The following is a 15,608-nucleotide window of genomic DNA, read 5'->3' as shown; positions in this document are numbered from 1 at the left end:
TCAAGGCAGCTGTAGAGCAAATCCCAAAAGATGTAATAGGCTACAGTTCCACCATATCATTTGCCTCCTTTCAGCAATTCCAACACCCTAGCATCCGAAAAACTATATAATTATATAAAGCTTCAGTATTCATAGACCTTTGTTAAATCCTATCTTGTCTGTTACTATCCCTTCCTCTCACTTCATGTCCTTCCCATCTTCAGGGATGTCTAGGCAGTGAGCACCCTAACTTGTTCATGTTGAAAGGGGTATCAACAGTATGGGGAAGGGGCTGCATCTGATTGTTGTTCTTATAGAGGCTGTTACCTCTGGGTTTTAGGACATGTCTGGCATAGGAACACTCTTGTGGATTTTCTGAAAAATAAAACTTAGCAAGTGAATCTTTTATAGAATCTCAGGTAGGGACCTAGGTATTTGGGGACTACTTTTGGTAAGGGCATGGCATACTGTGGCCATTTGTAGCTGGAGCTTACATAAGAGGGTGGCAGCACCCTCTTCACCAGTGTTATACCTTATAAGTATATAATGCAACTTTAAAGTCAGCTTTCTGGTGTTGTTTTTCCTATCTTCCACTTCATGTACATGACATATGTATGTATGTGCATGTGCGCACCTACAACCAGGTCAGGAAAAACCTGGCAAAGCAGTGAGCATCCGGCTTTAAGATAAGATTTCCCTCCCACACCTACTTCCCACCTGCAGCACAACTGCCACTGATTGCCATGATAGCCTCTCGACTCTATTTGGGATCTCTCAGCCACTGTGACCTCAGCTTGTTACCTTTCTTTTTTCCCCCTTTTGGTCAAGTGGGTATTTTCAATCCTTCACTGCCAGGGTCAGGCTTACTCCTGGGAGTCAAGTACCATGTCACCAGGGAGATTCATTCCCCTGGGAGTCATGTCCCTTGGCCAGGGTGGGGGTAGGGGGGTTAATGAATTTATTCGCTGAGTTAGGCTTAGAGAGAGAAAGGCCACATCTGAGCAACAAAAGAGGTTCCCTGGAGGTGCCTCTTAGGCATAATTATAGGAGGGCTCAGCCTCCCATTTACAACCCTAAATTTCACAAGAGCACCCCTCAAGCTGAGGGCTTGATATATTAAGTAGTGGGTTCCTAAATTCATTTAATGTATACTCTATCCCAAGATAAATGGTCAGTTTCTTACATTAGCTTCACTTTGTTGTACAGTCATCATCACTCTCAACTTTAAACAATTATCATAATGTAATAGATCCCAGAGTTCTTACCAGCTGCTAATTATTCATCCCTAGTATTAGTGTAGAGTTGGTAAGATATTCCTATTAAATATAGCCTTTAATACATAACGGGTAGTTTTTCCATACTACTCTGTTGTTAACCCTCTTCACCAGTGTTATAAGTATATAATGCAACTTTAAAGTCAGCTTTCTGGTGTTGTTTTTCCTATCTTCCACTCCATGTACATGACATATGTATGTATGTGCATGTGCGCACCTACAACCAGGTCAGGAAAAACCTGGCAAAGCAGCAAGCATCCGGCTTTAAGATGATTTCCCTCCCACACCTACTTCCCACCTGCAGCACAACTGCCACTGATCGCTGCTGCCCTCTAGCTCCAGCTGGAGTGGCCCCTTCTCTCCCTCCTCGCAAAAGTCAGGAAAAGGGTAACCTGTAGCTCACAAAATTGCTTACTCCCTGCCAAATAAGAGAGAAGATGGACTATAGCCAAGCTCTCCTTCATCTTTATACTTGATGTAATCAGCTTGCTTCCTCCACTTTGGGTGGCAGCTTCCGGACACCCCTGGACTGAGGCATACAAACAGCCTGCATTTCTCAGAGTTGAGGTTGGGAAACATGGTCTTCATTCCACATGACCAGGGTCCAGTTACAGAGCAGGGTCTCTGCTGCTAGAGAATCAGGGAGCACAGAGATTGGCGGGCTTTTAGCAGCCCCTGACATGGGGGCATCACCCCTGTGGGGAGTAGGCAGTTTATTCAATGAATGGTATTGGGAATAAAAGTGGCTGAGAAAAAAATTTACATTATCATATTATAACATATAAAAATTCAAAGTGTTAAATTAAACCATATAATACTAAGGAAAATATATATTTAAGCGACTTCTAAATAGCAAATAATTTCTATGCACAAAAGCAAGGGGAAAAAATCCTCTCCAAAGTACCCAGTTTTTAAAAGGAGACAAAAAAGCCTGGAACCAGGATTGAAGAAATACAGATAGTCAATAAACATGTGAAAATATTCAGTTTTAATAGTCAAAGACCTGTAAATTAAATAAAATGGTCATTTTTGGACTTGATTAACAAGTATTTTGTGAAGTTACTGCTGGACTTTCACACTCTGAATGAATTAGAAATTTTGTACAATTGTTTTGCAAAGACTTTTGACAATAATGTGAAGGATATTTTTAAAATGTGATGTATCTAGATATGCTTACAATTGCTTATGTGCAATTATAATTGAAAATAGTAAAAAAAATGAAGCAAACCCATTAAGTATAAGAATATTTAGTTGGGTGTGATATATACATATGATAGAATATTATTTCAATGATATTTTAAAAGAATTATTAATGACCTAGAAATAAAGAGTACGCTAAACCCCTCAGGAGAGTTTCAAAAGTAGAGTTAAACATGTTTTGAACTTTGATTGCATCATTGGAATAAGTTTATCACTTCCCAAAGGGAGAGAACACATCTGCTCCTTGAGTTCTGTGATGTTTAGAAGAGGAAAAAGTCAGTGATGTTACTGTCAGTAATGTGTTGTTTCCAGAATGAAAGTATATTGGTAATGATTGGTAAAGGAAATATGAATGAACAGATTGAGCTCTGTGGATAGGAAAACAACAGATTCTTTTAAAATATGAGAGCCAATATAGTCTAAACTCAAGCATAGCTTTAAGAGGGTAATATAATTGTTCAATGAAATTTAGTATTGCTTAATTGGATTCTGTCATTGGTAAAAAAGATAAATACATGGTCAGTCATTGTGTTAATTTAGTAATGAATCTTGTACGTTAGATATCAAAAATTATATTTTATACTCTCTGGTCATGTAATTCCGAAGAGCCACTTCCAGAGAATAAAATATTTATTTATTTTTAAAATCTTCCAACAAGTGGCTGCACAATAGTTCTATTTTTTTTTATGCAATTAGTTATTCTAAATTAATGTCCTTAATTTGTAGAATGTTATCGCTGGTTCACTCTTAAACAACTCTGTGATTCTACAGCAGACCCTCTGTTCCTCATTGCTTGTTGGGATTCCGATAATTCTAAGCTCTGTTTACATATGACTAGAGTTTTATTATCATCACTGTTCAACTATTTATTTGGGAAAACACACTGACGGATGCCTCTTGGCTTTCTTGCCAGTGTTTTGCCGTCTCATTTTACAAGTGCTTCCCTTTAAAATGTGTTAAAATGATTCACTTGAATAACTGTCAACATACTGTAAATTTACTGGTAGTGTTTTCTCCAACTACAATATTGAAACGTCCTATTTGTAGTTCATTCTATTAGAGATTATATCATTCGTTTCCCTTTGACCCAAGAAGTAAGTAAACTGCTTTTTCAAATGTGGCCTTAGGCAGAAGCCTTCTGTAGCTTGCCATTTTGTGAGCTAACTAGTATTTTCACCTGCCAATTCAGAATGTCTCTCTCCTTTCCTGATCTTTTCGCATCTTAGAATGGAAGAGATCTAAAGGAAGAGCACAAAGAGTAGTGATCCTTGTGGATTAAGTTAGCCATTCACTTGAATTTTCTTGCTTATAAAGGATAAATCATTTATGAGAATGGTTGACTGGTGTGCTGAATTTGCATAGATGTCTTCTGGTTCTCTTCCTGATATATTTCCTTAGGGAAATATAGCCTTAATGGTATTCAGACTTCTTAAAAAAAATAATGTGCACTGTGGTATTTAAAAAGCATTCCTGAAATTGTTGAATAAATTAGTTTTGAGACTCTAAATGGTTTTGCCTTTTGTTTTCCAGCTGGAAAATTACTCGTTGCACCTCTAATCCTGGTTTTGGGATTAGCTCTAGGGGCCATAGCTGTTGTAATCGGTAAGAAACACTTAACGTATCTGAGATTAGAATTCTCTGAGAGCCATATAGAGAATGTGAATGAAATGTAATGGTGTGAATCAGTTATTAAGTGACTATGATTTCTGTTCCATGCTTGCCTTAAAGTAATGAACCTGGGCCTATTGAGAGGAAGATTGCATTTTAGATAAGCAATCAGCTAATGATTTTTAAATTCAGAAGAGCTTGTTCCGTATAGAATGTATTGTGTTTCTGGTCTAGAAACAGTTTTGTTTGTGCACCTTATAAAGTATTATTGACGACCCCCTTTAAATACCAAGGTGAATGCAACTGGTTCTTTAGTGAAAGAATTTGATGGACTAGAACCTAGATTTCCCAATTCTAAGCGCATCTAGGAGCGTGAGAGGAAAGAGGCTCTGGGGTACCCTTAGGTGTTCAGTTTGGTCTTGTAGAAGAGAGCCTACGTAAGGAAGATACCTTTGATGTATACGTGAATGTATTTCTGTGAGTGCTGACAGATATAAAAATGTATCAATCATTTGTATAGTTTTAGTCATCCAAGTATATTAAAATATGTATTTTAAAGCAGTGATTCTCCGGCTCTAACATGCGTCAGAATAACTGATAGGCATGTTACAATACAGACTGCTGTTCTCACCCCCAGGGTTTCTGATTCAGTAGGTGTGTTGTGAGGTCCATGGATTTGTGTTTCTCAAAACTTCCCAGGGAATGCTGGTGTCACTGGTCCAGGGACCAGAGTTTGAAAACCATTCCTTTAAATAATTTTACATTGAATGTTATAGATAAAGGCTTCTTTGATGATTGCTCCAAATAGTAGATGGAATTTTTTTTTTTTTTTTGCGCTAAATTAAATGATTTTTTCATATGTAAACTTCTATTTAGCAAATGTATATGCAGGACAGAGAATTTTAGAGGAACTGACATTTAAGATCTTGTGATTCAGGACTTTATGAGGTAAATAATAGTATTATCCACATTTTACAGTTGAGGAAATTAAATCTTTCTGGGAGCAAATAAATGGTAAAACTGTAAATTGAACCTGATGTTTGACTCCAACTGCCCATGTTCATAACTAAAATGCTATACTGCTTAAAACAAAAGTATAAATATCTTAGTGTGTAAATATGACTGTGGTTAATAAAGAAGACTTAGCCCTAAGGCTTGATATTTTGATAGAAAGCATTACTGCATATTCAGACTTGTATCACTGGAGTGGTTAAAGGGTGAGAGTTTGGGAGAAAGCTGAAGGGAAATAATTAATAAATAATGAAATCTTGTAGAAGTAAATAAATTTCATGGTGTGTAACTCTTTTCAGTTTCATGTAATGCTAAATAATGATTATTTGTAAACAGTTGGCAAAAACTCAAATCAGAATTCAAAATATATAAACCTCAATGCCTCTCCTCCTAATTATCTTACATCTTTTTTTTTCTTTGATCCCTAGGTTTATTTGTATTTCCTATCTATTGCCTTTGTAAAAAACAGAGAAAACGATCACGGACAGGTATGCACTGGTAAAAGGCAGACAGATGATTTCATCTGAATTTTGGGTAGGAGCTCTACAGAATGGTACACCCATCTGTGAGTCACTTCTTGAAAAACACGGAGCGGAACCTTCTGCTGTCTCATCGCTCCATGGTTCTCTGCAGGCTGCAATGCCTCTAGCTATGGTGCACTCCCGTCATGCATCCTGCCCCTTTCCCTATATGGATTGCTGCTTTTCCAAATGGTCACTTTCATAGACATGAGACTGAGCATCTGTATCTTAGCTCTGACTTCTTCATGGTTCTTTGAAGAACATGTTTTAATGAAGAACCAGTTATCCTCCAAATTGTTCTGAGCACGCCTCTCCTGAGCATTGCTTGGACTGTGTGTGAACCCTGAGCCTCCCTCCATGCCATCTGGTGAGACGTGGTAGGAGTAGCTGGAGGCCCACCTGTGCGAATAAGCAAGACCATTTTCAGAAGACGAAGGCTCAACCTATGCACCTATTTTCATCTATGGCCCAGGCAGTACAATTCATTCATTCTTCAGAGACTATAATTGCTAAAAATCTCAATGCCCCAAAGGGAACTGATGAAACTAAATGAATAAGAATCATGAGTTATTGAAGTATCTGTGTAGTGGTATATGTTGTGTGTGTGTATATATACATATATTTACACTATATTATATATATAGTGTTAAAACTAGACCCAGTAACCTTGTACTTGTCTAGTTCCTTGCCGCTACACTATTTTTCCACATTTTCCTAGAGCTGTTTAATGATCGTTGTTCCTTTGTGGGCGTAGTTTGATAATATACTGAATTAAAGTCAATATAGACACCAGGCTATTTCATTCAATGTTAATTCTCTCTATTTCTTGCTCTCTTTTTTTGTCATATGTACACACAGAAACTTGTGCAATGTTACCCCAAGGGTAATCAAACTATGTAAACTGACAAAACTGATAGGCTGCTTTTAGGAAATTCTCAATCTTCTCACATTTCTTATATTTTGACCTTCGTGCTTCACTGTATAAATAAATCCTTCAGGCAGGGTTAGTCAGTCCAAAGAACAACTTTATTAAAAGGAGAATGGCTTAAGTTTTAACATATCTCTAATCTGCTAAATTTTTTTTATCAAAATATAATTACAAATAATTCTGCTTTGTATCAAGGTTTTATATTATTTAATATCTCACCTTCTCCCTCCTTTTCTCTCTTTCTCCCTCTTTTTTATTTGTTGCCGAGGTTTTCATAAAGACAAATATGACTTTTGAAGGATTTTTTTGTGTTTATTGCTCAATTGCATAATAATCTGTTATGGAGCGATAATTTGAAAACAAAATTTTTTATGTTGATGAGTATATCTAAAATACAAATTGCTTTTAGAGAAGCAAACAAACAAAAAAAACAAATGTAGGAAATATTTTCAGGAAGGTTTCAAAGCTGAGAAGTCTTTAAAAATAAGAAAAGTTCAAGTAGTTAAACTATGGTTTGTTTTCATCATGAAAATTCATCATCAGAAAGGAAGACCCCTAAGAAGCCTGAAGTTTCCAGTTATCTCCTAACCCTTAAAATTAGCCATCTGCCATAGATGTCACATCTATATGTCAGCAACATTGTCTGACTTGAAATGGGTTATGCTATAAAACATGCATTAACATGGATAGCTTGTCTTTATTGGACTTCAGAAAATGAGAACATTTGCCATTTTTGTTTGATCTAAAAAGTCCATGGTAGAGGTGTTTACTTCCATGATTAACAAGGCAGCATGCTTCCGCATTCTTTCTGAATAACACTCAAAATAGCTAAACCACAGCTCTGGACTAGTTGTCTAATTCCAGGTGGAAGAGAGCATGCCATATATGGTTCAGGAATAGCATGTTTTTGAAGTGTAGCATGATGTAAGAAAAAGTGAGGCTCTAGTTTTCATGAATTTATCTTAGCATTCCTCCATTCATCCATCCACCCATCCACCCATTCATGCAACAAATATTTGAGTGCCTGCTCTAGGTGCTCTGGTATTAAGAGCGGAAGAGGGAAACTTTGTAGCTTAAATCCATGAATTACTGTCATAAAAGTGCTTAATTTTTGTGAATATGTCTGTCCTGGACTTAGGCCTTAGTTTTGTGATATATGAATATGATCAATTCTATATCTAGTGAATATGTGTATATATGTTATGCATATATATGTACAGAAAATATTTCCATAGCTGCATATGAAAACATATGCTACATACATATATACCATCTGGTTGAATAATATGCTTTTTGGTCTTAGATAATCTATTTTCTTAGGTTATTGTGTTTGTTGTCTTTGGCCTACTCAGGGATTTTTATTCCTTTCTTTAAATAACTTATCTTTTGGAAATATTTTTATATTATTTAAAACTTTTCCAATATTCCAATTACAAAGCCAGGTCTGTTTATCAAGCAGTAAAAGTTATTCCATCAATGTTTGAAAATAGTGTGCATTATCTTGCACAGGATTTTCATTTTTCTATTGCATAGATTTTTTAAAAATTAATATATACATTTTTCTCTTTAAAAGTTGACAGATAGTAGGCCTTTCCCTGCTGGTGGATTAATATAATTATTGGTGAATTTTTTGCTTAAAATAATCATTGGTGAATTTTTTACTGAGTTTCATCAAGATCTTAAAAGAGGGACAAAAAACATAAAAGATTATTTCTACGTTAGTGCCAACATTGAAGGTAAAACTATAATAGTAACTTTAGACAAAGAAGCATGCATGTAAAATATCTTTCTATCCTAGGCTTGCTATTTTTAATATGTTTTTATTCTAAATTTGATATATACTGCTTTTAAAAAACAAAACCATACAGTAGTATAAAATACACGTTCCTCTGCTTGCCCCACCCCTTGTTTGCTAGGGGTAACCACTGTCTATGGTTTCATATGTGTCTTTCCATATCAAGACCCTTTCTACAAATCTGTTAGTATGTGTGTGGTTATGTGTGTATCAGTTTTATACAAATGGAATAATATTCTTATTGTCCTGTGACTATTTATCATTTTATTGTATGTATCATATATCAATGGACACTTTTCCATAAGAGTTTAAATAGATTTACCTCATTCTTTCGTACATTACTGCATATTCCATTGTGGAATTATATGTCCTTTATTGAATGGACATTGAGATTGTTTTCACTTGTCTTATTACAAACAAAGTAACAGTGATGATCCCTTTAGATATTCTTTTCACCCTCATGTGAACATTTCCATAGGTTCTTAAATTTGGTTTCTGCTAGATATTAGTAACAAATGTAATGTTTTTCAGTGAATGAGATCATAGAAATAATGTATTTGAGATCTTTCTTTGGAGGAAAAAGAAAAGATTCTATAGGAGTGCTTAATTTTTAAAGAAAAGCATCTTCTGCAAGATAATTTCCTCTGCTTATTTAGCCAAATAAATACTTTGCCAAAAATTATAAAATAAAATTAATTTTTTTTCCAATAGAAATAAAAGGTGATGTCTATAAGAAGATGTGAGAAATATACATTGACTTAGGGATGGTCTAGTTTTAAAACTTGAGGGATTTAAATGAAACAGCCAAGCCAAGTTGATTGATGTTTTTCTATTTTTTAAACACTATCCATGTTCATGCATGTTGCTTCACAAAGGAACTTAATTATGCCCATGTGAAAAGGAGGAAGTACTATGTTGGCAGTCTTGAATACCCACAATTATCCATAGAAAAATAAATTGGACCGTAAATAAGGTTTGGTAGTTTGTTGGCTATTTATAAAATATGGAATGATCTGAAATCTTCATTTTGCAAAGACTCCCTACAGTTCCCTCGGAACTTCTGAATGGGCAGTTAAGAAGAGGAGAGAGGTCAGACCTTTGAGTACAAGCAACATCGTATTGCCAACACCTTGATTTGATTTCCTGATAGGTGCTATGGTATCAGAACAGTAGATCACACAGGAAAACAATCAGAGGTAATTAAACACCAGTCGGGTTACAACATGATATCTTTAATTATAGGTTCTCTGCTGTGGTGTCAGGATTCAGTGGCACCTGTCATGAAATTCTCGGCCTTATGCCACTCACCATCTCTTGAGTCCTAAGGACTGAGTGGATCTGTATCTTTCCCGCCACCCAAATTTATGACCCATCGCTCCCCTACTCTGGTAGACCAAAAATACCTACAAACTGCTGTAATCTTCCCAGCCCCTTGGTGCCCTCCCCAGCCTCATCTGTCTCCATCCCTCTGCTACTCTAACTAGCTCCTCCTCACTTAAAAGAGGGCAAGAGACCAATCAGAGGGAGTGAAAAGCTCACTCTGGCGTGTGCAAAGCCTCAGTGTCCATTCCTGGCCATGGTCCAATTAGAGTACATCAACCCAGACATGCATCCAGCATCTCCCTTGTTAAACAAATAGTTTTGTCTTACATTAGACATAGATGCTGTCTGTTAAATTTATAATTATGAAAAATGTTAGTGGCCTCAATAACACTCATTGGTATGCTCTGTTAAGTACAAAGATAAGAAAATTCACACCGAAAGCCATATTTCGATGTTTAACTTTATAAGCAAGCTGCACGTATGCCTTTATGTGACTCTTCACATTGGATTGTGTGCTTATACTTGCATATTTGTGGCTGAGATCTAAAGTAACTTTTCCTGTGTTCAGCTGTGTTGTTTTAAGATCTGTTATAAATGTAGCCTTAAAAGTCAATGATGCACTTTAAAATATTTGTGCCATTTAAGTGACTTAATGGCAAGGTTAAGGCAACCAATATACGTGTATATATATATTTCAATGGAGAAAATAGAATAATAGTGTTAGCAAATATGGGTCACCTCTTTATATTTGGGGGTAAATCAGAAACATACCTGAGAAATGTAGCAGAATTTCTGAAAATTATAATAATCCTGGAAAATTGTATCAAGAGCTCAGAGTAAATAATAATTAACAAGTTTTACTTAGTCTAGTGGGAATGTTTGACTAAAATATAAAGTTAATTTCTGCTGAAAACAGCATTTTTCTGTTTCATGAAATCTATAAAGGAAGTTTCCCTTACTAGAAACATGAAAAATCAAAACTGCCACCATTAGCTAGTTTTTGAGCACATTTTGTTTTCTCAAGTCATTATAATTTAATTACAACAATTTTCTCTTTCTGTGAATAAGTTCCAAAATATATAATTTTTATACCCAAAATTATTACTTTGATGAAACAGAAAAAATTACAGAAGCACTAGAGTATAGTCTGAGTAAAATTACAGACACCTCAAATTTGGGGAGCATTCAACATTACTTTGGATGCAAACCAATGACCCATACCTTTCAGGAATCCCTTTCAATGGAATACCTTGGGACTCTGGTTTGGAGGACCAGACTGTCCTAATTCAAAGCCAACTATCATGTGGGGCGTCTATTGTCTGTTACTGTCATGAGGCCAGAACTTCAGTTGACTTTATCCAAATCCATGTAACAGAGTCACATTAGAGAGAGGCTGTTAGAATTGTCTATTTGGAGAATATATCATGTACCTTCTAGATCCCCATACATATTGCCGATTTTAGTAACATGTAAGTATGTGTATTACAACTTGACTCTTTTGAAGAAGTAGACATTCTTGCTAAAGAAGTGACTTCAAGAATAATAATATGAATTTAAAAGGCAATAAATTATTTAAACACACGAAACATTGCCACTGCCTTTTGTTTTCTAAAAGAAGTTTCATTAGATGTACTTAACTCTGCATTACTTAGATTAATACAGATGTAATAGCATAGAAAACACTTTTGGGTTTTCAGTTCTATGACACATTTTTGCCACTCTGTCCTATTGTTAATATGAAATGACTCTCTTCCCTGACTTGTGACGTGATACCCACAACTTCAACACCAAATTCCTGCTTTCTCTTAGATTTCCTGGTTGCCTTGGTTTTTGCCTCCTGAGTCCCCTTCCCATCTCGGCCAAGTGTGGGATGAATTCTGTCTCACCATTATCTCTGCTGACTCTAATGAAATAAAATTTGAATACTGAAAGGACTCCGTAATTTATCTCTGAGAGTGAGTATGATTGACCTTGGCTTATTTTACTTGAAATCAAAATGTATCAGGAGAACCTTGAATGTTTCTCCCTCTTCCTTGATCGGAGTTGGAGAACCTGCCCAGCAGTCTTCTAAGAATTAAGTCAAATGAATGTGAAGATGTCATTTGGATCAAAGGGACCTAATAATACTCTAAAACCAGGTTTCAGACATGGCTTTGTAAATATCATTAAGGTCAATATTGCATTTGCATATTAGTTGGACCGAAAGCACGTGTGGACATTTGTCCATCCTGACCTCAGGTCATTCAAGAATCATCCGGAGTAGTCAATTGTATCGTTATGGGCTTTGCTTCAGTAAAAAGCCCTACAGCTTGGATTTGGGGCTGGATTTATATAATGTAGCATTGTATATAAGATTCAACCACGGATTCACACTCTGAACGTTATTAGACATTTTGATAATCTAAAGTAGATCACATTGAATGTAACTATTAACCTATTCTAGAGAAACCATTTGTCATTTGGAAATGTTTAACTTTTTCATTGACATGATTTAGATATAAGGCACACTCAAACTAGTAAGCAAAAGATATATTTAGTATAGGTTTAGTACATGAATTAGTACATGACACAGAAAAGTTCGAAGGAGAGTCAAACTTAGGTGGTAAAGGGCCCCAGAAATTGCTGAAATAATGTCATTTCAGATTTGTCCTTGTGGCTGGCAAGTTGTGCTTTTGGTCTTTCATTCCCTGCAAATTTGTGATGTGTTTACTTCATGCCCGAGTTGGGTAAATAGTCTCAATAGTAAGATTTTAAGCCAAATCTGAAAAATAGCATTTTTTCCTTAACGTATTATTTCTATATCCAAATATAGTTTTATTGTTCAAGGAAATACACATCTAAACATTTGATATAAATATCTAAATTTCTTTTGTAATCTTTGGAAAATCAGCATGCTTTATGTTCTCTTATAAAGAAACTGCTAGAAAAAGGTATGATTTCGAATCAGTCAACTGCAAACCTTTTTTCTTACCAACTTATAAAACCCAATTATTTATAAAGTTCCGTATGACACCTCTTCAATAGCTTACTTTTGAGATTTGATCATTTTTGTCATAATGAAAATACTGTATGATACTGAAAAAATTAGAGTAGCCTTGTATTTCATGTGAAACCTAGAACAATAATTGGTTTTATGTTACTATTTACCTTAACAAGGACAATCTGTCACAGATTTTTAATATGAAATTGACAATCTTGTTGCCTATGAAAGTAATTATTAACATGTAATAAAGTGTAGATTCTGAGCTATCACAGAAAATATTTCTGTGTAGAAGGAACACAAAACTGGCATTATTACTACAATATGTTAACACATTATTAAGAAGCCACAACGGTTAGTTGTTTTGTTTATATTTTAAACAAAATTGATTATAAGACATTTTCATGAAACAAATATATTTATATTTATGGATACCTATTGCAAACGGGGATAATTAAGTTATTCGCATTCTCTCCCTTTTTTTTTTTTTTACAAAGAACGTAAAATGCCAAAAAGGTAAACATTTGGCTGTTTAATCTGCCATTGCTGTATATTCAGAAATTACCATTTCTAAGGAATAATTGTAACTTCCTATTTGAATTATCAGAATATATGCCACTTTAATTATATTCTCATGAAAAATAGCAAACAAGGGGACATTTCATGTTTTAAAAATGAATGACTTTCCCAAGCAGTTTGTATCAGACCTTGTTTATCGTTTCATTATATGGCCTATTTATGGTTTTCTGTAAAATTGGTAGCCATTTTTGAAATAATTCTTCATAGTATTTATCATGTTTAAAATGAACCTGGTTGAAAAGAGTTCTATTTTCTTTGCTTTCTTCAGTGATACTGGAAGAATTTTATGTCATTTTATTTTTTAACTTTTTCTGCATTTCACTGGTCATGCTATTAATGTGGGTGTTCCTAAAACTATATAGAAGAAACCATTTTGAATGTATTCTAAGAGGCAGATAGAAATGAAATAAGAAAATAGACAATATTCTTGTGTAGAATTCCCTGGAAGGAAAATGGGAAGAGAAAACCCTCTGTGAGATGAAAATGTTGGAAAATAAGGAATATTTAAGACTTTAATTTCTTAGCTTGTTAGAGTAATAAATGTCTTACATCCAAGTGATAATTTCATGCTTTTTTCAGTGAATTGTACTTTTAGGATAGTATATAATTTCCCCACCATTTAAGTGTTTATACATTAATTACTGAAAAGAAAGGAGAAAATGTTGAATAAAAGCAGGAAAACTGGGTGTATTCCCATTTTCCAATAGCATTAATGCCCCTTTAACCTTCCATATGGTGCTTTGTGATGAGACTATATAACATTTATGTATGTTATTAGTGCCTTATTTTTTTCACTTGACTTTATTTCTTATCTAAAGAGCCATATATTTTTTGTGAGTGTTCTTTGGTCCCTCTATTTAAAGTGCTAATGAAACAGTGTATCTTTAGAGATATATATATAGGCTGTATTCCTGCTGTAATCCACTGTAGTCTCTAGAATGGTAGGTTAACTGATGATTTTTATCTTAAACACATTGTTCATTTTTAAGATAATGTGTTTTTTAAAAGGATATTAAACACCAGAAATTGAAGCCATGAAAATTGAAATATAGTTATAAACCACAAAAAGGATGCCAATTATCAAAGTTTAAAATGGGAGTTGAAATGGCTATCAGTCTTTATCCAGTTAGGACAAAGTAGGACAAAATTACTTTACTGAAAGCATTAAAAGTAAAAGTAACTATATGGTACTTTAGATATTTGACCCATTCCCTACAATTTGTCTTTAGCAATATATTATCAGTAACACACTTCCACAGAGATGCTAGAGATGTTTGCTATTTATGTGTTATCCAGTCACAGTGGGCTTTATCAAACACTTCAAGCCATTTGTACTTTTTGTATTATTTCACTCTTCTGGGTCAGTGCCTTTTGTTTTAGCTTTATACAAAATGCTGGTTTTGTTGTATTCTTTATGTATCATAATATATAATTCAGCTTTTCTTGATGAATGTATGATAAATAATTAAATCATATGTATGCTTAGAGAAGACAAAGACACGGGTGGTATATGCAAATATATGTAAATACTTGACAAAAAAAAAAAGTAAAGAATCCTTCAGCCAACAGATGAGTCCTGCTGGACAGGACCTGGAAAGAAACAGACTTTTTAAAGCAGTGAAATTTAAAAATCTATTACCTCAAGAATTTTCAGTGGATGTGTGTCAGTACTACTCTTTCTTAGTATATACAATCTCACTTGCTGCTGGCAGTAAAAGCAACCCAAGTGTCAGATCACACAAATTTTAGTGGCAAGTCTTTCAAAAGATGGATCCCAAGTGATAATTTGGAAGCTTGATTTTGGACTTTCGTAATGTCCCTGTGTCCTTTTGTTGTGGTTGGGTTTTTGTTTTTTTTTAATTACTGGTTTTGATTGGTTGCTTTGAAATGGAAGGGTGGTCTTAATTATGAGAACAGATCTCATGGAAAAATATAAAGGCACTCACTCAGATGAAAAACTGTAACGGGAATCAAATTATTTTGATTGTCACTATATGTTTTATTGTATGGATTAACTATGGAGTGCTCTTTACTCACATGATGTGTTCAATACATCATGCAATGTCATCTAGCAATGCCTAATAAAAGTCTTAAAAAGAGAAGACTACTGCTTTTTTTTCCCCCCATTACCTTCGGAATTTAAAGAAATTATAAGGTAACATTTGACAATAACAAAACCCCATGTACATCAGTAAAATTTGGAAGGAATTATTGGAGTCATTTCTGTACTCGATTCTAGGAATGAAAAGAAACTCATGGGTGTGCTTTTTGGAAGATGGAATGTCTTGGGTTGCTGTGGCATGTTTTTGGGGAAAGAGCACAGAATAGTGCACGGGGCATGAGAGAAAAGCTGGGCAAATCCTGTGGAAGGAGGAGGTCAGCTTACTGTGGTGATAACTCTCTAGACAAA

The 15,608-nt window shown here is 34.8% G+C and overlaps 1 protein-coding gene across 3 annotated transcripts in view; it reads left to right on the top strand.

The window, feature by feature from the left end:
- Positions 1–14,782, top strand: part of RNF217 (ring finger protein 217) — a 161,724-nt gene extending 146,942 nt beyond the window's left edge. Inside the window, exons 5-7 of one of the 3 annotated variants that reach the window (XM_037843188.1) lie at positions 3,984–4,055; positions 5,501–5,560; positions 11,449–14,782. In XM_037843188.1, coding sequence (XP_037699116.1) covers positions 3,984–4,055; positions 5,501–5,560; positions 11,449–11,480 — 164 coding nt within the window. In that variant the 3' untranslated portion in view covers positions 11,481–14,782. Of the gene's footprint in view, positions 1–3,983; positions 4,056–5,500; positions 11,222–11,448 lie in introns of those variants that run through there. The other 2 variants (XM_037843189.1, XM_037843191.1) reach the window with 2 other exon arrangements.
- Positions 14,783–15,608: the final 826 nt, after the last annotated feature.

Source organism: Choloepus didactylus, chromosome 7 (genome assembly GCF_015220235.1).
Source record: "Choloepus didactylus isolate mChoDid1 chromosome 7, mChoDid1.pri, whole genome shotgun sequence".
Classification (NCBI taxonomy): domain Eukaryota; kingdom Metazoa; phylum Chordata; class Mammalia; order Pilosa; family Megalonychidae; genus Choloepus; species Choloepus didactylus.
This window is presented reverse-complemented; position numbering and strand designations above follow the sequence as displayed.